Source organism: Brassica napus, chromosome C3 (assembly GCF_020379485.1).
Source record: "Brassica napus cultivar Da-Ae chromosome C3, Da-Ae, whole genome shotgun sequence".
Classification (NCBI taxonomy): Eukaryota; Viridiplantae; Streptophyta; class Magnoliopsida; order Brassicales; family Brassicaceae; genus Brassica; species Brassica napus.
The window spans coordinates 24,678,296-24,704,408 of NC_063446.1; the positions used below are offsets into that span (position 1 = coordinate 24,678,296).

At 36.7% G+C, this 26,113-nt stretch overlaps 5 protein-coding genes across 5 annotated transcripts; 3 read left to right on the forward strand and 2 right to left on the reverse strand.

Moving 5' to 3' along the window:
• Positions 1 to 1,892: 1,892 nt before the first annotated feature.
• Positions 1,893 to 5,077, reverse strand: LOC106385652 (cytochrome b561 and DOMON domain-containing protein At3g07570). Its single transcript, XM_013825560.3, has 3 exons — positions 4,413 to 5,077; positions 3,350 to 3,755; positions 1,893 to 2,871 (listed from the first exon to the last, which is right to left on the reverse strand). Exons 1-3 carry the CDS (start codon positions 4,599 to 4,601, stop codon positions 2,741 to 2,743), a joined length of 726 nt encoding a protein of 241 aa, XP_013681014.1. The 5' UTR covers positions 4,602 to 5,077; the 3' UTR covers positions 1,893 to 2,740.
• A 7,934-nt stretch (positions 5,078 to 13,011) lies between these two features.
• Positions 13,012 to 18,514, forward strand: LOC106385651 (small nuclear ribonucleoprotein SmD1a-like). The gene is made up of 4 exons (XM_022698168.2): positions 13,012 to 13,111; positions 17,793 to 17,869; positions 17,961 to 18,152; positions 18,251 to 18,514. Exons 1-4 carry the CDS (start codon positions 13,098 to 13,100, stop codon positions 18,322 to 18,324), a joined length of 357 nt encoding a protein of 118 aa, XP_022553889.2. The 5' UTR covers positions 13,012 to 13,097; the 3' UTR covers positions 18,325 to 18,514.
• Positions 18,515 to 18,522: 8 nt separating this feature from the next.
• Positions 18,523 to 20,254, reverse strand: LOC106385650 (heavy metal-associated isoprenylated plant protein 16-like). The gene is made up of 3 exons (XM_013825558.3): positions 19,183 to 20,254; positions 19,004 to 19,082; positions 18,523 to 18,923 (listed from the first exon to the last, which is right to left on the reverse strand). The coding sequence occupies exons 1-3, from the start codon at positions 19,186 to 19,188 to the stop codon at positions 18,613 to 18,615; spliced, it is 396 nt and encodes a 131-aa protein (XP_013681012.1). The 5' UTR covers positions 19,189 to 20,254; the 3' UTR covers positions 18,523 to 18,612.
• Positions 20,255 to 20,487: 233 nt separating this feature from the next.
• Positions 20,488 to 23,422, forward strand: LOC106388896 (arogenate dehydratase/prephenate dehydratase 2, chloroplastic). Its single transcript, XM_013829072.3, has 12 exons — positions 20,488 to 20,898; positions 21,008 to 21,075; positions 21,594 to 21,686; positions 21,762 to 21,962; positions 22,037 to 22,117; positions 22,193 to 22,288; positions 22,371 to 22,448; positions 22,516 to 22,605; positions 22,706 to 22,758; positions 22,855 to 22,936; positions 23,011 to 23,083; positions 23,206 to 23,422. The coding sequence occupies exons 1-11, from the start codon at positions 20,661 to 20,663 to the stop codon at positions 23,068 to 23,070; spliced, it is 1,140 nt and encodes a 379-aa protein (XP_013684526.1). The 5' UTR covers positions 20,488 to 20,660; the 3' UTR covers positions 23,071 to 23,083; positions 23,206 to 23,422.
• Positions 23,423 to 23,898: 476 nt separating this feature from the next.
• LOC106384191 lies at positions 23,899 to 25,152 on the forward strand. Its single transcript, XM_013824195.1, has one exon. The coding sequence runs from the start codon at positions 23,899 to 23,901 to the stop codon at positions 25,150 to 25,152; it is 1,254 nt and encodes a 417-aa protein (XP_013679649.1).
• The last annotated feature ends 961 nt before the right edge of the window (positions 25,153 to 26,113 follow it).

A 26,113-nucleotide genomic window follows, 5' to 3' on the forward strand; every position in this document is an offset into this window, starting at 1 on the left:
AAGATTTTTTTATTGTACGATTTCAATGTTGTTGTTTCATTTTTGTTTTCATCAAAACTAAATATTATGTTAGGTAACACACACTGGCATCTAAAATTAGAAGTGGATGCATTCAGACAAAGAGTTTGAAGCCTTGTAAGAATTATTATGATTTTTCAGAGAGATAATATACATATTTAGAAGCAATTTTCATAGAAAGTTAAGATATATACAAACATGCATAAATGTAGTTAAAAATAAATTTAATCTATTCAGTTTTTTTTGTTTTTTTTTTGTAAATACGTCTTCTTGAAAATATAAATCTCCTTATTTCTAATATAATGGAAAATAAAAAAAATGAAACTAAACATAAGAGACTCGATATATTTAGAATATTCAACTTGTATATAATAGACATGCTCTATTATAATTTTAAAAAAGATTTTTGAAACACTCAGATCATAACTTACAGATTTGTAAATACTCAGCTGCATCATCAAAGTTGTTAATACTCTTTTTCCCCGGTAGAGTGTTTGGTTTTCAATGTCTTTCCTTCTTTCGAAAGCTGTATCACATCTTTAGTATTGACTGATGGAATTTCTTCAAGTAAAGGCTACAAAAATAAAATAGATATTTTTAAAGAAAAGCATAAAAAAAAATCAGATAAGATCAGTTACAAAAAAAAGAAGAATCAGAGAAGATCTAAATCACCACTTGTTATCAGATTATGGACACCTGATTCTAGTCCTTCGTTTGTTGTAGAAAAAAACTCCTTCATTTTGTTTTGGCCTTTTTTTACTGAATTGTATGTTGATCCAATAATCCAATAATTCTTGTTAAAGCCAGCTTGTTTTGTCTTCTTCTCTCCTGTTTCTGTTGGATGTAGAGGTGTACACTTACATAAAATATTCTATTTCGCTCCCTCTATCTCAGATTTTCATATTTGGAAGAAAGAAGATACAAACCTGATTTCTTCTAATAAACCTTGCATGCGAAAGCTTGATACAAAAATATCATAGTGAAAAAGCATAGAAAATAATGAGATCCAGAAAAATTGAGCAACAGAAGGAGAGAAAATATGAGATGATACATCAGATATCAATTTATCTTGGAGAAGAAAAGTTGTGTGGATTTGAGTAAGAGAAACTTACAATGACAATGTAGAAATATAAATGATGGAATGGAGGTAGTTATAAGAGAGATTGACGTGAATGGTGATCCTGGAGGTGTAGGCAAAAAGAGCTGTTGGAAAGAGATTATTGGATTGAACTGGATTGTTAAAAACGTGTGTTACTCTTTTTTTTTCATTTTTTTTTGCTTTCATTATTTTATAATTTTTTTAAATTTTAAAATATGAAATAGGATCCATGTGTCACAATTTGATTGATAGAATGACTTGTGTTTTAGTATATAAAAAATAAGAGAAAGAGAACGTAAATAAAAATGATAAACAGTTTGAAATTGTGCCATAAAATTAAGAATCTGAGAAATTGAAGGGATTTACCTACAGTTCCAAAAAATAATAGATCGTGGAGTTTTTTTGGTAATAGAAAATTTATTTATAATTTTAAAATTTGTTATCGGCTTAGATCATGATGTCGATAACTGATTTGTTTTTATTTTTTTTGGAAACCATAAATTATGTTCGGTGATTACTTTGTATCATGTTATATAAGGGTTTTAAGACCCTTAACTAAGAAACTGAGAAGACAAGAAACGTTAAACTTAACACATAAACTTGAATGGATATTTTGCTACAATCAAAAGAAAAAGAAAAAAAGTTCAAAAAAAAAAAAGAAAAAAAAAAAGAAGAAACGATGGAATAGAGTGAGACGTGACTGGAAGTTATAGATGACTCTTACCAAGAAAATATGCGTGTTGTTTTTGATTGAAATTTTTTTTAGGAATTTGGATTTTTACAGTTTCAAAAAAGTTAATTATTAACTTTTTTTTTTTTTTTGTTTAAACAAAAAAAAAAGTTAATAATTGAAAGATTTTTTTATTGATATTTGCTTATTAAACATATGTACATGGACATGTATCAAAATTTAATTTGATTGGAGAACATGGTCAGTTAACTTAGAACATGGATGAATGGATAAAAATTCTGAGAATAATAAAATGGAGCATTTTCAAAAAAAAAAAATAGTCGTTGAATTTTTTTTTTCATCAGAGTCGCTGAATTTTTGGGACAGAACATATTTTTTTTGAATTAATTGTTTTTTTAAATATTTTCCAAGTGTCAGATTCGTATTCGCTAGGCGACTTGCGGTTTTAGTATATAAAAGATTTTTGTCGTTTGAATTAGTTTTCTATTTATAGGTAGAATTTTTTAAAAAAAACTCTTGTTACAGTGAGGAGAAGAGTAAAAACATGTGTCGTGTGAAGCAAGTTGCCTTAAAAAGGACACTAGACAATCCTTGTTACATCAAGAAATGGTGAATATTTGTGTTGTAGGAAGTTATTACGTTTCGTTTGGTCTCTCTCACTCGTTGATTATATTTGTGGAAAATGATTGAAACTACTCGTTGCCTTGCACATTTTTATGTGTGATTAATTTTTGAAAAGTGTTGCGATTCCATAGTCAAGCATGACAAAACAGAGAGATGGTACGAAGTAGTCTCGCACGAAACAATCAGAATATATCACAAAAGCTTCTTCAACAATGCATATGGTTTATTTTATTTCTCACGTAAATAGACAATGCATAAATAAAATAACATGGAGATGAAATCAGAGGAAAATCTGAGAAACAAAGAAATCAGTAAATTTTGAGAGCTATGAGACTCATGCAAAAGAAGAGAATTGACGGTGAGAGGCCGTAGGCAGATGAAGGAGAAGGCGGGGACGACGCTGGACCTGGAGACATGGTTGGTCCAAATGTAGCAGGTCCTATTCCAACCAACAAAAAAAGAAAGATAAGTAGATTATTGACTCGAGTAGGAACATAAAATTAAATTATTGCAATTCATAGAGAGACTCTATAATTATCAATGAGTTAATTTATTTATTTGAGGTTGCATAGAGGAGGGACTCTTGGCATGTTACAACACACAAACACACAACTACACAAGTATTAGGCATGACTCGGGTAGGGTTCCAAAATGATTTGGATTAGGGTTTGCCACACGGTGTTCAAAAGCATAGTACAATCTTGTACCACTTCCTAATCGCAAATGTACTTTTTATTCCTCACAAATATTTTTATACATCCTTTTATTTATATATATATATATATATATATATATATATATATCCATTGATACGTGATTAATATGTCAACTAACAGATTAATATTTCAAGATTGACTTTACCTAATTTAGTAATTTAAATAAGCTGATATTTTAAAATAGAAAGAAAGATTAATTACCTGTATTATAATTAATGGTCGTGGTGGTCATGAACTGGTGTTCTCTCAACCTAAAGTCCGGCGAAGATGGGAAGAATTCGGCAGGTCCCCTAGCGTAAAGAAGCCTCTCCCGCGGCAGCTCCGCCGTCAACTGGAAACTCAGGTAAAGACGCGATGACACTGATTCAATTTTCAAGGAGCCGTTGATGATCTTGAGATCTCCTTGGTCAGGTATCACTTCACCCGGTGATTGCCCTCTGAGTAAGTACTGTTTCGCGCTTCCGCTCCTGCTGTCGGAAGTAATCCACCCGACCAATGCGCTGCTTCCGACCATCCGACCGGTGGTCGAGAATCCGATCCCTATGTAGGCACTGGAATCAGGCGCCGAAAGGATGAAACTCCATGTGTTCTCCACCGTTCTAGCATACTATGCGCGCCACATTTCAAAAAATGAGTTAATTTGGTCGGTGTAAATCTATAAATTATTTTCTTTAAGAAAATTAAAAATTACAGTTGTTTCTATTACATGAGACATGCAAAATGTAAGATGATATCTAGAGCGTTATTTCATTGAATGCAGTTTTTTTTAAAATGTATATATATATATATTCATTTTAATTTGGTAAATGCAAGTATATAAATGATTTTCAATAAAGAAAATGCCAAATTACAAAATGTTGCTATTTCAGGATACATGCAAAAATATAAGATGGATCTAGAGCGTTATTTTATTGAATGTAATTTTCAAAAAGTATATATATTTATATTTTCACTACTTCATAAATGGGTATAGAAGACTATTAATCACGTATATAACATGTTTGTAATTGTATGACGAAATAGAAACTCAAATGATAAATAAGTTCTAGTTTACAAAAAAAAAATGATAAATAAGTTCTCAAACAGGAAATATAGTATGATGCGAAGAATAACCACAGTTCCAACACGGCAAAATGTATATGTCTACAACAGATTAAAGAGACTTAGTTATCATTATATCTTGTTTATCTAGAGCAACTCTACATGTATACTCTTTCGAAATCTATGAAAAATAATCAAATTTGAAAATGAAAATATAACTTACTCGGAGGATGTAATTCTGGACCCTCCAAACTTCCACGCATTGAAGTTGGCTCGAGTCGAAGGCGAGGTCCTTGAGAGGTAGAGTTGAATTGCACGAATCCGTAGCTTGCTGACAATTAACTATGGTGAACAGAGGTAGAAGCTGAAGAGCTATTAAGCCGAAGATGAAAGAAACAGAACAAAGCTTCATCTTCTTCGTTATCTCTCTCTTAATATCAACAACGAACGTAAAAGGAAATAAATGGAATGATCAGAATAATTACGATGAAAATGACTTTATATATATATGTAGTGTGTGAGGTAGTGTTAGCAGAAACAGTTGAATAATTCAACAATGTGTACTGCTTTTAATGCTTGTACTACTTGTACACGTTCTTCTATCTTACTATTCTTCTATCTTACTAAGTCCATCGAATTAAAACGACCGTGTCTATCTCTCGATATCATATCTATTTCTTAAGAGAGAAAATACATTTGAAGGAGCGATGCATTTTGTAAACCTTTTTTTTTTGTCAACCAAATTTCATTATAACAGCCCAATGGGCATGTTTACAGAAGTCGGGCTTTAAGACGTCGAGGCCTAACAACAAAATTATAATTAGTCCATCGTGAATCGACTACTCTAGACCTAAGCAAGGACACGTGTTTAATTTCTGGCATCTTGTGACGAGTAATGGACACGCGGCTTTCATGCGTAGCTTGAAGTCGCCGGCACCGCTCTGCCACTGCTCTGCCGTTTGCAATACTCCTCCGCCTTGATGGTCGTTGGCTTTAGCGATGGTTGGGTCCTTCGCAATCTTCTGGTTTCCAGATGCATTTTGTAAACCAATCACCCAAAATGTTATGCCACTGTTTAATTTTCCAAACCTTCTGGTTCTAGTTTTTACACTATCAGAGGCCAGAGGAAATGACTTGGAACAAAAATAAACATTCTTTTATCGATGGAGGCGATCTCAACAAGCACCAAATGTAAGGAATACTAGATCTTGACCCGTGCGTCCGCACGGGTATTTATTTTTGTAAACGTTTAAAATTAAATACATACATTCTTAGACTAATTAAATTAGAAGAGACTAATTAATTAAATATAACTGAGTTATTTTTATTATTCTAAAAATTTAAACGATTTTGATTAATTTAATTTTCAATAAACCAATAAATTAATCTGATAATTTAATCTATTTTATAGTTTTTTTATGGATTGCAAAATTGAATTTTTGATTTTGATTTAAATTAAACGAAGGATTGCATATCTTCTAAATTTATTAGGTAGCTAAATATTAGGCAATTTCGTAACAATTTTTATGGAAATTGCTATTTATAAGGTCAATGGCATTGGATAGTAATTATTGAGAAAAAACTTAGGGTTAAGATTTATTTGTACTTCAGTTTAGATTTCCTTTCCCTATTATATGGTCTAATAGTTATTCGTTTTCTATTGGAATATTGCTATTCCTTAATATATTTGGTGACCAAAGAAATTGAAAATAAATGAGTAATTCCTAATTTATCTCTACTTTGATGGACGGTTGAGATTAATCTAAAGGAAACCCTAAAGAGGAATTAGGTTCTCTCTCCACCTATAAATACATATATTTAGACCATCATAAAGATATCCTAAAAGCAACAACTAACGTTATAGGCGAGGCGAGAGAAACCTAAGAGTTCCTAAGAAGAGATTGAGCTGTTCATCTTCCATTCAGGATTCAATCCATTCAGGAAGATTCTCAGGCAAAATGAATCCATGTAACTCTATAAACATTCATATGATTCTATTATGTGATTAACCTAGATGTTTAAAGATCTTAGGGTTCATGTAAATTTAATTTACATGTGGTATCAGAGCATGGTTATGAACATCTGTTTAATCCATTAAGAATAATAGATCTATGAACTTGATAATTGAAATTGATAGATCTGAATATTAAGATTTCTATATCTGCTTATTATGAGTTTTATTTTCGTATGTGTGCGAACTTTGTACATCTGAAATAATTATTTTTCTGTTTATGAGAGTCGTGCATAGTTTGTGCATCTAAGGATTATAATTTACTGTTTAAAAGAATCATGCATAGTTTGTGCATACCCGAATTATAATTTTCCGCAGTACAGAATCCGTGCAAAAACGGTGTTTTGCAAATTAGTGTTTTTTCGCAAACCCTTTTCCGTGCAAATTTTGGGATTATGTAAATTAGGGTTTCCAAAGATCTATCATGTAAATAATGATTCGTGAAGTTTTTGTGCAAAATTGATAATAATAATTGGTTTGTGCATAATTAGTACAGCGCGTTTGTATATACTGCAGAATCGTTTTGCACAGAATTCGTACAAAACCGATTTTGAACTTAAAGTTATAAACTTTTTTATTCATAATCCGTATAGAAATAATTTATATACTAAAACACAATTAGTAGAAAATATTATTTCACATAAAGTGCTTATTAGGGTTTAGATATCACCACAGTGACTTTACCTTAATAGTTGCAACTAAAAATCATTATTTAAGCCAAATTTTTTATCTTCTTATGAATTATTTAGTTACCCCACAGGTAGACTATAAGTCTATAATCATGAGAATTGATTAATTACTTAAGAGCGTATGTATTGTGTAAACTAAAGACATCAACAGATGATTTGGTTTGAGTAATTCAATACATCACTCAATAATGGAATGATTGTTATCGTGAAAGCTAAGGATATCCACAAATAACTTAGTTTGAATAATTCTGTACATCATTCAATAAAGTTCCATGAATCTGTGACCTTATATGAGATTATGTGATTCGCACATGAAAATTATAATTTCTTGTCATATACATTCAATTTTTTTCGTGTTGATTAAGTTATGAAGCCTAATTAATACTTGTTATATCTCTAAAATGCAGCAACTTCTTCCGCTAGTTTGTCATCTATGGTCTCTTCTGTCCCCATCCTCATTGGAACCAACTTCTACGAATGGAAAGAGAAAGTTGAGTTCACATTAGGTATACAAGATTTGGACTTGGCACTTCGTGAAGAAGAGCCTAGCCAACTCACTAATGATAGTACAGAGGAAGAAAAGGCTTTCCATAAAACATGGGAGAAAGCTAACAGATTGAGCATCATGTTCTTAAGGATGACAATAGCTAGCAACATCAAAACTTCCATTCCAGTTGCAGAGAAAGCTAAGGCTTATCTAGCGGCTATAGAAGAACGGTTTAAGACTGCAGACAAATCCCTTGCTGGGAAACTTATGGCAGATCTTACAACCATGAAACATGATGGCACAAGGTCTATGCATGAACATTGTATTGAAATGACCAATCTTGCGGCTAAGCTAAAGGGTTTAGGAATGAGTGTGGATGATTCATTTCTTGTCCAGTTTATCCTAAATTCTTTACATCCTCAGTATGGACCATTCCAAATCAATTACAACGCCATTGTTGAAAAGTGGACGTCGATTGAATTGGCTAACAAACTGGTCCAAGAGGAATCAAGGCTTGGTCGTGAAGGTATTAAGGTTGCCCACTACGTCCAAGGAGCTGGACCTAAAGCTGGGAAAATACATCAACCAAGTCATAAAAGAGCACCACCCAGGATGAATGATTCTAATCAAGTCAATGAGAAGAAGGCAAGAAAAGATGACCGATGCAACTTTTGCAAAAAGTCTGGACACTTTCAGAAAGGTTGCCCTAAAAGAAAAGAATGGTTTGAAAAGAAAGGTAATCCTATGGGTTCAGTAAGCTTTTTCGAATCTAACTTTGCTCATGTTTCTTCTGATACTTGGTGGATTGATAGTGGTGCTAATGTACATGTAATTAATTCCTTGCAGGGATTCCTTACAACCCAGATATAAATCCAAGTGAAAACTATATACTTATGGGGAATCAAGACAAAGCGCCAGTTGAAGCTATTGGCACTTATCGTCTCATTTTAGATAGTGGATTTTGTTTGGATTTATTTCAGACTCTTTATGTTCCATCTATTTCCCATAATTTAGTTTCAGTAAGCAAACTTGATTTGGCTGGTTTTAAGTCTTCTCAAGGAGATGGTTGTTTCAATTTATTTCTGAACTCTAATAAAATTGGTTCTGGAATATTAGTAAATGGTCTTTACAAATTAAATTTTTCTGATCAAAATTATGAAACACATCTCACCCTGCAAGATAAACGTAAAACTAAAGCATGTGCGAATGATTCATATTTCTTGTGGCATAAAAGACTAGGACACATTTCTAGTGAAAGAATCAAAAGATTGGTAAAAGATGGAGTCGTACCGAATCTTGATTTTACCAACGGTAAAGAGTGTGTAGATTGCATTAAGGGTAAGCAAAGTAAACACACTAAAAGAGGAGCCACAAGAAGTACACAGCTTCTTGAAATCATACATACAGATATTTGTGGACCTTTTGACGTTCCAACTTTTGGAGGTGAAAAGTACTTCATTACTTTTATCGATGATTATTCACGTTATTGTTATCTCTATCTATTGCATGCAAAGTCTCAATCTGTGGATGTTGTACAAGTATTCATTACTGAAGTTGAGAGACAATCAGATAGAAAGGTGAAAATCATTAGGTCAGATAGAGGTGGTGGATTTTATGGCAGATATGATGAAACATGACAACATCCTGGACCATTTGCCAAACTCCTCCAAAAATTAGGAATCGTTGCTCAATACACAACGCCTGGTTCTCCATGGCAGAATGGCGTAGCTGAAAGGCGTAATCGTACTTATATGAGAATGGTTAGATCCATGATGAGTCATGCTAATTTACCTATATCCTTGTGGATGGATGCATTACGAACTGCAGTCCATATCTTGAACTGAGTTCCTAGCAAGGCAGTTCCAAAGACTCCTTTTGAACTGTGGAAAGGCTGGAAACCTAGTCTGTCACACCTCCAAGTTTGGGGATGTCCAGCTGAAGCAAGAATATACAATCCACATGAAAAGAAATTAGATTTCAGAACGGTCAGTGGTTTCTTTATTGGTTACCCTGAGAAGTCTAAAGGATATTGATTTTACTGTCCAACCCATACTACGAGAATAGTAGAAACCGGTAATGCCAGATTTTATGAAAATGGTGAGATTAGTGGGAGTGATAAAATTCAAGATGTGATCATTCAAGAAATTAGGGTAAATATCCCTTTACCCTTAATTCCGAATGTTGGGAATCCTCCTGTTGTAGAACAGTTGCACAACGAGGAAAACCAGTTGAATGATCCACCATTCCGTAATGAAAATATCGCCAATAATGAACATGAAGCACACGAGGAACCAGCATTAAGAAGATCAACTCGTGAGAGAAGATCAGCTATTTCTGATGACTAAGTGCTTTATCAAATAGAATTTAGAGAATGAGATTTAAAAGATCCGATTTCTTATTCACAAGCCATGAAAGATGTTAATTATGATCAATGGATCGAGACCAGTAAAGATGAAATAGACTCAATGGTTAAGAATGAAGTTTGGGATGTTGTTCCATTGCCTGAATGACACAAAGCAATTGAGTGCAAATGGATCTATACATCCAAGTTCGATTGTCATGGCAATGTTAAACGACGTAGATCCATGCTTGTAGCCAAAGGGTATAATCAGAAAGAAGACATTGATTATGGTAAGACTTTTTCACATGTGTCTAGAAAAGACTCTCAGAATTATAATGGCATATGTAGTTGAATATGACTAGATGTTTAAAAATCTTAGGGTTCATGTAAATTTAACTTACACCAAACACCATCACACTAGTCTAATGGGGTTCTCCATCAGTCGAACAAGGACCATTCTGTTGCTAGAAAGTGAATTTCTTGGAGTCAGCAATCCTTGGCGCACTTCAAATGAATTTAGCTTAGGTACACTGTTTCTTTCTGGATCATTTGGTTAAAATACGTTACTTTGACCCCCATGTCACATGTTCTTACCTCTTCATTGGATCCATTTCAAAATTTTGCTCAACATTATTATATAATTTATATTATAATAGATGAGTTTTTGGTCACTCCTCAGCGCGCCATGTTCATGGCTCAAACCCGAGTTATTGAGATATAAACACCAACATTTATACCACTAAGCTAAATGATACTTTGTAAATTGATGGTCGAACCTAATATATACTCCCTCCGTTTCATATTAAGTGTCGTTTTAGAGAATTTTTTTCGTTACAAAATAAGTGTCGTTTTCGATTTTCAATGCAAAATTTATTAATTTTATGCAAAATTTATTTTTCTGTTAGTTGGAATATGGTTATAGAGTTGTGCCATGTGTCTGTTCGTAATCTATTTTTTCACCGGTGAACTCTTCATGTCCACATCTTAAATTGCTTGATCATAAATGTTCATGATTTGTGGCCCCTATATAAACCATATATATAATTCTCATATTTGATAAACTCAATCTACATCTCCACAAAACTCATTGATTCCTCTTAGATTTAACCAACTTCTAGAAAATGTTTCTCTCTGCCTCTCCAATTCGTCAAACCGGCGTCCCGGCGTCCATCACTCAACCTTCGAATCTCTCCGTCTTGGTCGTAGTAGTCAGAGCATAGCCTTTGGCTTCCTTGCTTCGGGGATTCCCTGAACTTCAAGAAAGACAGGGAGTTTGTGGGAATCACGGTTCTCTTCTTTGATGATAAGGTAAGTTAAGCTTCGATCTATAACACTTATTTAACATAATTGTTTTAATTTATTTCTTGATTCTTTGTTGAATAATATTATTTGTAAATTCCGTGACTCATGGGTTTACTCCCGTCGTACGTGCTAATCATTACATGCCATCTTTGAAAGTTGGTTCCATTGTGAAAGTCGATCGTTTTGAGGTTTCTAGGTGCTCAAGCATATACAAGATAACTAATCATCCATTCCTCATTCGTTTCATCTCACTAACCATTATTGATGAAGTCATCACGGGTGCTCCTGAGATCAATCTTCAGTGAAGATTAGACTGTTCGACAATCTCCAAGTGATTGCGAACACAAACCTAGAACTCCCAGATATATTATCATATTGCATCTGAGTTTATATTATGTTTTGATATCATAACTGATATTTAAACTCATAGATGTGATTGGCCAAATCCGTTCTGTCCATGGCTCTGGCCTCACCAAAAAAACAACTCGAGTCGTTATCCGTCTCCTCATTGATCCGTAAGAAACAATCAACACATAATTCCCTTTATATTACTGTCTATATTGTGCTAAACTGTCTATATTGTGCTAACATCAATAATCAAAAATATTTCATACCCAAGATTTGTGGTCGTCTATTTATCTCCCTTACTTATCAATCTAATTTTACACAAATCTTTATTTTACTGTTTAAAAAAAACCACAATAACCCAAACAATCAAAACACCAAAAACTAGAATCCCAAAAAAGACGAATCATTAATGATCACCTCTCTTTTTGTCTAATCTTACAAATAAACTTCAAAACAAATATACCAAACCAATCAACTCAACTAAAACTCAACGACACATACATTGAGCCAGCTAAACAAATATAAATTACACGGCCAAATATTTAACAATTTACAAACTTACTTTCATAGATGCTTACGAAAAAGACGAAGACGACAACCAAGATCAGTGAAATTACCTAAACAAAAAAGCAGAGTAAGTTACAAACTCTGATAAATACAACTAATAATGAGTTTTGTTTACATATTACCCATCGAATAAAAAAAAAAACAAACACAGCCACACCAAGAGATACAAGAGACAATCCCAAAAGACACAAAGGCGGCAACAACATCTCCACCTGCTCACTCCTCTTGTCTTATAAAAATAACTTACATGCTCAATGTCAACATGCCAACACTATTGTCTTCTTACGAAAAATACATATATTCGTTTAAAACCCATTAAGACCCAAATACTAACTGTCACTCATTTTATAGTTATTTCTACAAGATTTCATATATTTGTTTTAAAGGTCCGGTAAAAACAACAAGTTTACAAGTAAAAAAACATATAACCAACATAATAAGAATAAAAAATTTATTACTTAATACACACAACTAAACTGGAGAAAAAATATCCAGAAACAAAAAGTACTCTCAACAAACTTAATATAATTTATGTGATCTCAACAGTACAAGTAATAAATTAAAAAGACAAACAAACAATAAGTCTCAGTGACACAGCAAGCAACAACATGAACTATATCAATCACATTACTAACACAATTTAGTCATTTATGAGTGGAGAACAGTGTATACACAGTACATCATCATAACTCTAACCCTATAACAATAAAAAACTTAAAAATCAATGATCAACCCAAAACGCAAAATTCACAGCTACAATAACCTTAACAAATATTGAGATGAAACAAGAAATATGTCTACAACAATGCCCCTAGTTATCTCTAGTTATCTTAATAAATGACCCCTATTAGAAATTATGCTGGCTCCGCCACTGCTTGGCGCACTTCAGCTCTGTAATTCGTTGGCAATATTGAATCATTGATGGAGGCAATGTCTTTTGCTGAAGCCAGGATCTGTAATTGTTTCACCCCACTAAAAAAAAAAATCGATGGGCCGATGGGCCTTATTATATCTCTTTTCGGCTCAAACTTGTTTAAAAGTGTTTAATATCTTTATTTACCCGATGGATAAAAAAAGTACGGGGTCGGATCCATATCCGCTACTGTTTCAAGATCTCACTTTCACAGCTCGGGCCAACTTCTTCTTCTTCCTCGCACTCAAAAATGAAGCTCGTCAGGTACTTGTTTCAATTCTCGTCAGCTATGGATTACATTCCCATTCTTGATCGCCTGAGCTGATTTGTTTGTTTCGATTTGTTTTTATAGAATCACAAACTCAATAATGAGAAGTCCTCTTATTCAATCAATCTCAAATCATAAAGTCACACACTATGCATTACAATATGCATTCATATATATAGGGACTAACAATTTCCTATTCCCATTATATTTCCTAATCCTTAAGATAAACACAACATAGAAAAGGAAACTTTCATCACAAGTATTATTCAAGCTTATCCAACATTCTCTCTCTTAAGCTTGATGCCATCTTTACTCACATCTTGTACTCCAATAAGCTTTCTCATTTCCTTAAACTTTATTCTTCCAAGCGACTTTGTAAGGATATCAGCTTTCTGTTCACTATCTGGGACATGTTCAACTTCGACTTGTTCCTTTTCGACACACTCTCTTATGAAATGAAACCTCATGTGTACGTGTTTACTTCTTCCATGGAACACTGGGTTCTTTGTAAGTGCAATAGCAGACTTGTTATCAACCATGATGACCACCGGTTTACTTTCGCTTCCAACGACTTCACTTAGCAACTCCTGAAGCCAGATAGCCTGCTTTGATGCCTCAGTTGCAGCCATAAATTCAGCCTCGCATGACAACAATGCTACTATCTCCTGCTTCGTTGAGCTCCATGTAATGGGACTCTCCCCAAGATAGAATATGTGTCCTGAAGTGCTTTTGCCGTCGTCTGTGTCCACATTGTGGGAGCTGTCACTATAACCTACCAGCTTAGCTCCACTTTGTCGTGAGTAGTGAAGCCCAAGAGAACAAGTTCCTCGTAGATACCTAAGGATCTGTTTCATAGCTGCTGCATGAGAGGCTTTAGGTTCGTGCATATATCTGCTCAAAACCCCAACGCTATATGATAAATCTGGTCGCGTATGTAGCAGGTAGCGTAGGCACTCAATGCTCCGACGATACTCTTTTGCATCAGCCTTCTCCTCCTTAGGAGCTTTGGAGAACATCGCATTTAACTCCAATGGTACGTGAGTCGGATTGCATGAGCTCATGCCAGTTTCTTCGAGTATTTTGCGAGCATACCTATCTTGTTTGAGTAAGATTCCTCCTTCATATTGTATAACCTCAATACCCAAATAGTATGTCAACCTTCCGAGGTCACTCATCTCAAACTTTGTAGCCATCTCTCGTTTGAATTCAAGTATCGCATCAAGGGAGGTACCAGTAACCAGCAGGTCATCAACATAGACCACCACGACAAGAACTTCTCGACTTTCTTCCTTCCGATAGAGCGAGGGCTCTTTCGAGCATCTTGTGAACCGCAAGCTGCGCAATATCTCATTAAGCTTTATATTCCAAGCTCTTGGTGCTTGTCGTAGACCGTAGAGAGCTTTCTTAAGCTTGTAAACCTTGTGTTCTTGTCCATCAACGATGAAACCCTCTGGTTGAGTAACATAAACCTCTTCCTTTAGTTCTCCGTGCAAGAAAGCGGTTTTTACATCAAGGTGGTGTATTTCCCAACCGTGTGATCCAGCCAAAGCAATGATCATCCTAATAGTTTCAATGCGAGCCACCGGAGCGAATACTTCTTCATAATCCACACCATGCCGTTGAACGTAACCTTTGGCTACTAATCATGCCTTATACTTACTAATTGTTCCATTAGCATTACGTTTGATCTTGAACACCCACTTAAGGCCGATAGGTTTGATTCCTGTAGGTAGTTCCACGAGATCCCAAGTTTTATTTTTTTCAATAGATACGATCTCATCTTTGCAAGCATCAACCCAAACTTTTAGTTCCTTAGCATCGCTGAAACTCCATGGTTCCTCATTTATGATCACCAACAACTGCTCACCCTCAAGTTCTGCGAGCAGAACATAGTCATCGAGGTAGGTTGGTTTGTTAGAAACCCTCGTTGATCGTCTTGGCTGAAAGTCGTTTTCATCGCCACCCCCAACTTGATTTTCATCATCATGATTATCAAGAGCTTCATGATAATCATTATTGTCGTGATTATCATCATCTGTATCAGATGAAGCTTCGAGTTCGTGATCATCTTGGCCCAAGCCTTTCACGGTGAGCTCAAAGCCCTCATTATCGAGTCTCGTTGTCACACTTTTATCACTCCATCTCCATCGCATTGCTTCTTCGAACACAACATCACGACTTATGACAATTCTCAAGCTCAGGGGATCAAGTAGTCGGTATGCTTTAGACCCCGGCTCTGTTCCGAGATGGACCAGAACTCTGGATCTATCGTCGAGCTTCTTTCTTCCAACCGTTTCTGTCCTTGCGTAGCACATGCACCCGAACACTCTTAGGTGAGACAGGTTTGGTTTTCTTCCTTTCATCACTTCGTACGGAGTTTGTCCTTCCAAGGACCTCGTTGTAACCCTATTAATCAGATAGGTTGCATGTCGTATGGCTTCTCCCCAGAGATGATTCGGCATGTCCATATGTTTTAGGATACTTCTAGTCATCTCCAAGAGTGTTCGATTGCGTCGCTCAACTACACCGTTTTGCTGAGGTGAATATGGCGCAGTCATGTGTCGCTTAACACCATGTTTCTCGCAGTAGGTTTGGAATTCGTTGGATGTGAACTCACCCCCCCCTATCTGTTCGAAAACACTTTAACTTAGTATGTGTTTCTTGCTCCACAAGGTTCTTGAAGCGCTTAAATTTCTCAAAGGCTTCACTTTTGACTTTTAATAGTATTGTCCACATATAGCGAGAGTGATCGTCAATAAGAACAAAGACGTATCTGTTGAGTGCTGGTGTCGTCGGGGAGATAGGTCCACAAAGATCCGCATGTACGAGTTCAAGAAGTGATGAAGCTCGATAGCTCGTTGCTTGTGGGAACGGTTTTCGTGTTTGTTTCCCGTGCAGACAAGATACACAAGCTTCTGTGTCGCGTTTGATGTTCGGTAATCCCTCGACATACTCCTTGCTAGCCATCATTCTCATTGTATCTTTGTTGATATGTCCCAAGCGCGCATGCCATAAGTTTCCGTCTGCAAGGCTCTTAACCTGAAGACACTGCTGCATTTTATCAACCTGTAATGTAACCTTATATAATCGATTCTTTGTCCTTGTAGTCTTGATCATCAACTGTCCTTCACGATCGAATAAAGTTAGAACGTCTTCTTTCATTCGAACTTCACAACCCACTTCAGTAGCTTGACCCAAGCTAACAATATTACTTCGAAGAGCCGGTATGTAGTAGACGTTATTTAACATCTTTTTCACGCCTCCTTTGTTGATAAAACGAATGGAACCTTTACCCATTATGTCAATCCTGGAATCATCGCCAAAACGTACTTTCCCAGTGATAGTGTCATCTAGTTCGTAGAAGAACATACGATTACCACTCATGTGGTTACTGGCTCCATTATCAAGATACCACACATCTATCGTATCTGTATCAGCTTCAAACTTCTTTGGATCTACCTTCTTCTCGTTTAAGTAAACTACTTCATTCATCATGAGGGTATCCGCTTCGTGTGTATCATCATCTTTCTTCTCTACAGTTTCTTGAAGCTTTAGAGCTTTATCGAGACAGTCTGTGGCGTAATGTCCAGTTTTATCACACTTAAAGCAAGTGATATGAGAGAGATCTCCACCAGGTCCTTGTCTATACGCTTCTCGTTGTTGTAGGAATGTTGTGCGACCGCGGCCTCTTCCTCTCCAGTTTGATCGACCGCTGCGTCCTCGACCACGGTTATTGTAGCCGTAAGTTTCGCCGCTTGAGTCTGAGTTAGCATACATTAGCTTCCCGGAGCTATCATCGGTTTCTTCCTCCTCTTCAGTGACTCTTTCTTCGTACGCCTTAAGTCGTCCTACAATGTCCTCAAAGCTCGTTGAGTTAAGGTCAAGAACTTGCTCAAGCGAAGCTACAATATGAATAAATTTTTTTCTTGGCAAGCTCTTTAAGAATTTCTTAACAAGCTTTGGTTCTTCTATCATCTCTCCCAAAGAAGCAGATTTAGAGGAAATTTCGGATATCTTGCCAACGAAGGTATCGATTGTATCTTCATCTTTCATCTTGAGTCTATCGAAATCCGCCATCAAAGTTTGTAAGCTAGCTTCTTTTACCCTCTCAGCTCCAACATATCGTGCCTTTATCGCATCCCATACTGCCTTTGCTGTATCTAAGTCGCCTACTTGTAAGATCAAGGCCTCCGGTATGGACTGAAATAGGTATGTGATGGCCATGTTATTCTTCTTTTCGTCCTTAGCTCCAGGTTCTATAGCTTCCCAAACTTCACTAACTTTAAGCGCTATCTTCATTCTCATGGACCAGACCGTGTAGTTCGAGGAAGTTAGCATCGGAAATTTGATGGTGGCTGGTCCGGTTTCTTTGGTCGTCGCGATATCTTCTTTGACGTCGGCCATGGCTGTGTAAGATTGTCGAGGTGCTTATTAAGCTCTGATACCAAATATAGAATCACAAACTCAATAATAAGAAGTCCTTCTCTTATTCAATCAAATCTCAAATCATAAAGTCACACACTATGCATCACAATATGCATTCATATATATAGGGACTAACAATTTCCTATTCCCATTATATTTCCTAATCCTTAAGATAAACACAACATAGAAAAGGAAACTTTCATCACAAGTATTATTCAAGCTTATCCAACAGTTTTTTACCGGATCGAATAGGTTTTTGATGAAATTGAACAATGAAACTGTGTCGATCGAGCTCAAGAACGGGACCGTGGTCCATGGAACCATCACTGGTACGTTTCTATTTTAGCTTACTAGCATTGGCTTTAATCTAATCACTGTGATCATATTAGCTCAAGTTAAGTTCAATGTTTTGGGGGGTAGGTGTTGATGTGAGCATGAACACTCACTTGAAGACGGTTAAAATGAGCCTTAAAGGGAAGAACCCAGTGACAATGGATCATCTAAGCTTGAGGGGTAACAACATACGCTACTATATTCTTCCTGATAGCTTGAATCTGGAGACTTTACTTGTTGAAGACACTCCTCGTCTTAAACCTAAGAAGCCTGTTGCTGGTAATAATAACGCTCCCTTCATTTTGATATATAAGTTTCTACAACCATAATAATAAGACTGTTTTTATCAATCAATTTATTCCTTCTTTCGTTCTTAGGGAAGCCTGTTGGACGAGGCCGTGGACGTGGTGGTCGTGGCCGTGGTGGTGCTCGTGGAGGCAGAGGTCGTTAAATAGAGCACTGGGAACCCTTTTTGTGTCTGAATTTGTAGTAGGAGAATGTATTGAACTATGTATCTTGCAATGGGAACATCTGATTAGGAAAAATGGTATGATTAACGCTCGTAAGAATGTTACTATGTAATGCAATTTCATGGATATAGAAGATTTAGCTTTTTCATGTTATGAGAGCTTGTACAAGTATTAGCTATTGCGTGGTTTTGGAGCTCAATGCTTTTTTTATTCATGTGACAAATCTTACTGTATAGAAAAAAACTGTGTTATTTTTTCCATAAGTCTTCTCACATGATCCTGCAATTGGGTTCGTGATTGTAGACGGGTTCCTCGGTGTAGCCCTTTCCGTTGTACCCGTAGGGATCACATGGGTGTGGATAGGAAGATGGCACACCATATACATAATGCCATGGTTGATAACATGGCTCTGGCTTTTTCTCCTCCGGTGTCTTGGGTGGTTCGACTTTGTTTACGCTTACAAGCTCCGCAAAGGCTACTTTCTTCCTCAGTGTGTTGGTTAGACAGATCATGTCGACTTCAACACCGGTAACTTCGATCTGGTTTCTGTGGTCTCCCTTTATTTCCGCACCTAACACGCCTGTAGACCATTGCATTAGCTCTTTAGATTCAACAAGGATTATGAGAAGTGAATTACGTATGGTTTTGTATCGTTGTTACCTTGAAATTGAACCGCAGTTTTCATTGCTTTTGCTCGTGTTTTATCATCAGTCATAGAGATTCTTATCAGGATCTTTTGCTGCACACGATTAGAAAACCACTTAACATCACAAGAGAAGTCTATTTCACACGCATAAAAGTATCCTAGTTGGTACTTTTTATTGAGTACACATACATACCTTCATGTTCTTGTCTTCTTCACGACCGGTATTGTGAATGATCAGAGATGATTTGCTTGAGAGTTCGCTTTTAAACGTTTGATGGGATGTTGCTAGTAAATTATTGGGTTTCTCCAGATAAACAAATTTGAGGAAGTATAAATAAGTGTGTGGATTTTTTTCAATGAGTCATTGTCATGCACCAACGGAATAGGATAGTTTGAATTTCGACTTTCATATCGTCGTTCCTTACTTGTTTTATTTGTTCTAGTTGACAATTCATACAAGCTTCTTTGTCAATTTTTTTAGTTTAGGAAAATCGTTGCTGATTAGGTCAATAATCAGATTAAATAGTTCCTAGTGTATCTTCACTATAGTTTTGCAAAGATTAAAATAAAATTCTAATATATACATTTTTGGTATTTCAAGACTTAAGATACTTCTTCAAAGTTATCTCATATCTCTCGGAATATTTCATTTAGTTATGAAGAAATATCTCAATTTTGAAATAACCTTTAACAATATTTCAAGGATTAAACACTTTTATATTTTATGTTGCTAAAAAAAATTAATATTTTATTAGAATAAGTGATACCATTGTCTAATTGTTTTATATATCCATGGCTCAAGAATTATATTTTTAGTCAATATCTGCACAATGATGATTAATAAGTTTTTTCTTATCATCCAGTTGTGCTTACGTAACAATTAGTGGAGCAATTTTAAAAGATTATAAAAATACTTATTTGATTGGGTCAAAAAATCATACCAAATAATACATAATGTACTATATTGTAAACATATACTATGCATGGCTCAAGAATTATAGTCTTAATCGTTAATAGGTTTACTATCCAGTTGCGCATACAAAATAATTAATTGAACAAGTGTGTCCAAGTCTTGGTCTCCTCTAGGGTGCATGTTTCCCTCTATCTTCTTCCTATACTTAATCAAAAATAAGATTGGTTTGACTGCTAACCTGACATCAATTTGTATTAATCAAATACTATATGCTTGACTTGCAATATGTAAGGTCGGTAGTCATATTCGATTTTCCAGTTTTATGAAACAGTCAAATCTTTATAAAAAAAGAAATGGTTCTAGTTGTCTAACCAGTGTTGTCAAAAAAAAAAAAAAAAAAAAACACATCAACATATGGAACCATAGTTATAGACTTATAGTTTTTAAAGCAAAAAAAAAAGAACCACAACACAAACATAAAATATTGATGTTTGAAATACTGAACCAACTTCAAAATCAATAAAAAGGGAAGAATAAAAATCAAATATCTCATGGGCCGATATATTAAATCAGTTTGGCCCATCAACATAATTGAAGAAACCTTTTCTACTGACACTAATGTAATGTGGCCCATTATGGTCAACTCCATAAATGCGTCCATCTAAAACGCCGTCTCAAAAGTGTTGCGTTCTGATTTGTGTTCAGTTTTTTTTTCTCTTCTCTTTGATACTTCATCCTCCTCTGTGTCGTCGACGTCAATGGCGGTGCACACTGTTCGATCACTCGCCACTCATCTTCACACTGGAACCTCCAGAAACATCTCACCATCCCATCGCAATCCAAACGCTGCCATCCGACTCAGCTACAGATCACCAAAACTACGCCGTTTCATATCTGTATCGTCATCACTCCGTGAAGGCAACGAACATGGCAAAGAAAACTCCGTGAGAGCTCTGGAAGTAAAGAATATTCCTGAAGAATCACCTCTCCTTCCTAGTACGAATTCGAATTTTCACTTTCCTAGACATTAGCTTGAATTAGCATCGACTTTGTTGGTAACTGGCTAGTGTTTGTCTTTGTGTTCTGTCGGTTTTTGAAATATCAGAGGCCTTATCATCAAACCAGCTCGCGGAACCTGTCTCCAACGGCTCCCGTGTTCGTGTAGCCTACCAGGTAACATCAATGTTAAAATAAATTACTAGGCACTAATTGCTTTTAGGTAACCACAAGGTGGTGGTCTAGCAGTGGTTGGCTCCCTCTAGGGTGCTAAGCAACAGTTCATTTTGTAGTGACAGTCCATCCATACCAGTTTTTAGGGATTAATTTAAGAACATGTTTATTGCACATCTCTTAGGTTAGGGTTTTTAATATAAGATACAGTCACTTAGCTTTTAACTAAAAAACTAAGAGACATTTCTTAAATAAGAGATATAAGGGACGTCTTTTAGCTTTTTTGAGTTAAAAGTTGAGAAACCGTATCTTATATTACGTTAAGAACTTCAATCTAACAGACCTGCAATAAACATGTTTTAACCTCTCATGTATACCCCAAAAGTTATAAAATAATATTATTATTATTTTACGGGGATTATTGATTAGACAGACAACTAGACTGAGATTTTGAATGTATAGACCGATTTTTATAAATATCGTTCAAGATAAATCTTTTCGTTTATGTGCCACTTAAATAGGGAGTAAGAGGTGCGTACAGTGAATCAGCAGCTGAGAAGGCATATCCAAACTGTGAAGCTGTTCCCTGCGAAGAGTTTGACACTGCATTTGAGGTTACAATCTCACACCAATAACTAACTATTGAGCTTGGTTTTTCTATTACACCAACCTTTGTGTTCTTGTTTTAGGCGGTTGAGCGGTGGCTTGTTGACCGAGCAGTTTTGCCAATTGAGAACTCTTTGGGTGGAAGCATCCATCGAAACTACGATCTTTTGCTGAGACACAATCTGCATATTGTTGGGGAAGTTAAGTTAGCTGTTCGCCACTGTTTGTTGGCTAACCATGGTGTCAATCTTGTCGATTTGAGAAGAGTGTTAAGCCATCCACAGGTAGTACACCACATCACATGTCTTTGTGGATTTAATTTTTCGTCTCTTGGTATGAACTAAAAGCTTTGGATCAGGCTCTAGCTCAATGTGAAAACACGTTGACTAGATTGGGATTGGTCAGAGAAGCGGTAGATGACACTGCTGGTGCTGCAAAGGTTAGTTTTATGTTTTTCAAGTAATGATTCTATATATACTCATTAGCTTACTATAGGAGCTTATTAATTTTGCAGCTAATTGCATTAGAAGGTTTGAGTGACGCAGCAGCAGTTGCCAGCGCCAAAGCTGCAGAGATATATGGATTGAGCGTAGTTGCTGAAGATATCCAGGTTTTTTAGAGTTTTCTTTTGCCTTTACCATGATTTTTTACACTTGTGGTTTTATTTGATTGTGAAGTTCAATTCAATTTAGGATGAGTCTGATAACGTTACGAGGTTTCTGATGCTCGCAAGGGAACCTATTATCCCTGGAACTAACAAACTTTTTAAGGTGAGAAGCCCTAATTTATCTCTCTAATATTTGGCAAATGGATAACGTGACTTTGATCTTCTTGTAGACGAGTATAGTTTTCTCGTTGGAGGAAGGGCCTGGAGTGCTTTTCAAAGCACTTGCTGTGTTTGCACTTAGGCAAATCAATCTCACAAAGGTCAGTTAGTACACTCAAATCTTGTGCAGCCTTTTTGTTTATAAGGAGTCTAGTTCTCATTGCTAACAATCAGTTCCTTGTTCCTTGTGGATTCGGTCAGATGGAAAGCCGCCCTTTAAGGAAAACCCCTCTGCGAGCATCTGGTGGGCTAAAGTAATCTCCCTCACAAACCGCTCCTTTTGTCTCTTGTAACAAACTCACAGTTTCTTAACAATGATTGAAGGATTTTCTCTGTTATTTGCTTGGCAGATACTTTGATTATCTTTTCTATGTGGACTTCGAAGCATCTATGGCTGATGAAGTTGCTCAAAACGCACTTAGGCATCTCGAGGTAAAGCCTTTGTTTCTTTTTTACTTGGTGAAAGTAGAATATCACCAAGGCTCTTGTTTTTTTTAATCCTACAGGAATTTGCTACTTTTTTGCGGGTACTGGGAAGCTATCCAGTGGACACTACAATGCTCTAATCATTTCCAACATGTAAGTAGTTCATTGGTTTGCATTGCAAAGTGCAGAGAAATCTCTGTGACTGTCAAATTCATTTCACCATATTAACATCAGTCTACATATTAGCATTAATCTTTGAAAACATTGCTATGCAGATCCAATGTATAAGAGCTTTTGACATATGGTGACGGCCAAGGAGTCACCGGTTCACCTTGCGAGACATTGCTCTCCAGTTTCCTTAATTTTAATCGTTTCTTCTTTAGAAGATAAGCTCTGTTGTTTTAGAAGTAAGAATAGTAAGATATCAAAAAACAGGATTAAAACAGAGTCATATATTCAAAAACAAGATTAAAGAACCTATATACACTTTTATGGTGTTTGCATCCATAAATAGAGACGATGATTTTCCAAAATTGAATTAAAATAAAACTCAAATGTCGATCCATATTCCAATTTTAATAAAAACGAACGAGAGTTCATTCTTTGGCTCTTTTTTTTAGCTCTCAGCCGGAAATCTTTTCCGGCGATCTGGGTATTTAATTACCTCCTCTCTCTTTTGTGAGTAGAGCATAATTACCGGCTTTTGCTACGGTACCTTTTCGAACAAGTTTGAATTTTCCTTATTATTTCTTTCCTTTTCCTCTACCGCCAATATTTTTAAACAGAAACTTCCCAAATTTTTGTCTTTTGTATGCTCAATACTCCCAATCATCATTATGATTTCGCAAAAAAAGGCATCCGAAATAAGCAACATTAAAGGTCACCGCCAATCACTCGTGATTGACCTATTACCTAAACAAAGCAAGACACGATGGTTCTCCTGAGACGACGACAAACGTAAGCTACCAATGGCTATGGAGCTTAACTCTGTGATGAAAGCAATGTCACTAGAAGATGATGAACCGATCAACCTCCCTGATGAGCCCCGCTTTAGGGTATTTGAAGAGAACAAATGTAGTTTGCTTGGCAGGCTACTAAACCCGGAATGCCAGGCCATGTCACGCATGATAGAAAAGATGCCAAAGCACTGGAGAGTGGTGGGCAGAGTGAGAGGAATCGCTCTCTCTAGAGAGAAGTTCCAGTTTATCTTCAAGCGTGAAGAGGATCTCCAAACCGTGCTGAATGATCGCCCTTGGTCTTTCAATCATTGGACCATGCTCTTGGAAAGATGGACCGAGTCGCCACCAGAAGATTTTCTCACTAAGTTTGATGTCTGGGTGCGCATTAGAAACATCCTGTGTAACTTCTACACGCTTGATACGATGCACATGTTGGCTGAGGCAGTTGGCTTCGTGAAGGAGGTAGCCTACGACCCTAAGGTGTCTCAGAAGGCGGATTTTATCAGGGCTCAAGTGATTTTTGATATCTCTAAACCTGCAAGAGATGAGAAAGTCCTCAACATACCAGGCGGTAAAAGTGTCTACATCACCTTTGAGTATGAGAAGCTCAGAAAAAAGTGTTTTCATTGTCTAAGACTGACTCATGAGAGGGCCCGGTGCCCGATGCTAAAGAAACAACACCATGCTCCTAGGCTACCAGCGTCTGCTCCAAAACCTCTACTAAGTGATACATACAAAGGAAAAGGCAAAGAGGTCTCTACACAGGAAACACGTCTCTTGGAAGGGCCACCTGGCTTTCCTCCCTTGTTCCCTGAACTCTCGAAAGAAGAACAACAAAGTGCCATGTTGTACATCTCACATGCTGACCCTACTGAGCGAAGAGCTAGAATTGAGAGAGTCAATCAAAGCATCCAAGAGAAAAAGGAGAAAGAACGCAACTACCGTCCTGCCTTCACCACAGACTTGTTAAAAGGCGCCGGGATGGTCTTCTGCTACGACAAAGAGGGAGAGCAACTTCAATATATCTCCTCCACGGGAGCTGAGCAAGCTCCTAAGACAAGATCCATCCGTGGTCAACGTGAGATTGATGAGGTCAGATCAGGACAGTCATCAACACCCTCATCAACACATTCTCTGAATGCTGGAAGTCCTACGGGATTCTGTATGGGGGTTCTAGTAAGCCTTCTGCTTCAAGGACTACGAGTACTCAGAAGAAACCAAGGAACAGACCTTTGGCTTGGAAGAGAAGGCTCCGTCTACTAACTGGAGCTTCTACGAAGAACGGGAATGGAGACAATTCAGAGGACATAGGCGAAGGAAGGGCTAAGAGAAAAGCAACAGACTCGACAGGAGAAGGGTCTAAGAAACAAAACCAAACTCAAGTTAATCTGGTGGCTTCCGTATTGAAGCCGCTGCTTCCCCAATGAGCATACTGAGCTGGAACTGTCGAGGGGCTGGAAACACCGAGACAGTTCAACGGATCAGGGAGATGCGTCGGGTGTATTTTCCTGATTTCTTGTTTCTAATGGAGACTAAACAAAAATCTAGTTACATGGAGAGTTTGAAAATGAGTTTGGGTTATGATAAGGTGCTTACAGTTGAGCCTTTTGGGAGAAGTGGAGGCGTGGCTATTATGTGGAAAAAGAGTTATGTTGTTGATATCGTGACAAGTGATGACAGGATAATTGATCTAAGAGTTATTATGGGATCATTATCCTTCTATCTCACGTGCGTCTATGGAGACCAAGTGAGGGGGAGGAGGAAACTGGTTTGGGATCGTCTCTCGAGTATTGGTATACAAAGAGACGAGGCATGGATGTTGATCGGGGACTTTAATGAGCTAAGGAGCAATGATGAAAAGCTTGGTGGAGCCATCAGAGAAGAAAGTACTTTCTGGGACTTCAGAAATATGGATGATACGTGTAAAATCAAGGAACATACAAGCCATGGTAATTTCTTGTCATGGACAGGCTGGAGGGACAAAGTTTGGGTCAAGTGCAGACTAGATAGGAGCTTTGGAAATGATGCTTGGTTTCGCTTGTTTCCAAGATCCAAAGCAGAGTACATGGACATGAGAGTATCAGATCATAGACCCCTTCGCTTGAACTTCGCTCTGGAAGTAGAGGAGAAACACAAAGGCAGATTCTTCTTCGACAAAAGGCTGTACGGGAAGAAAGAGGTTGAGGAAGCTATAGCTCGATGCAAGAGTGTTGATGCTGAGAAC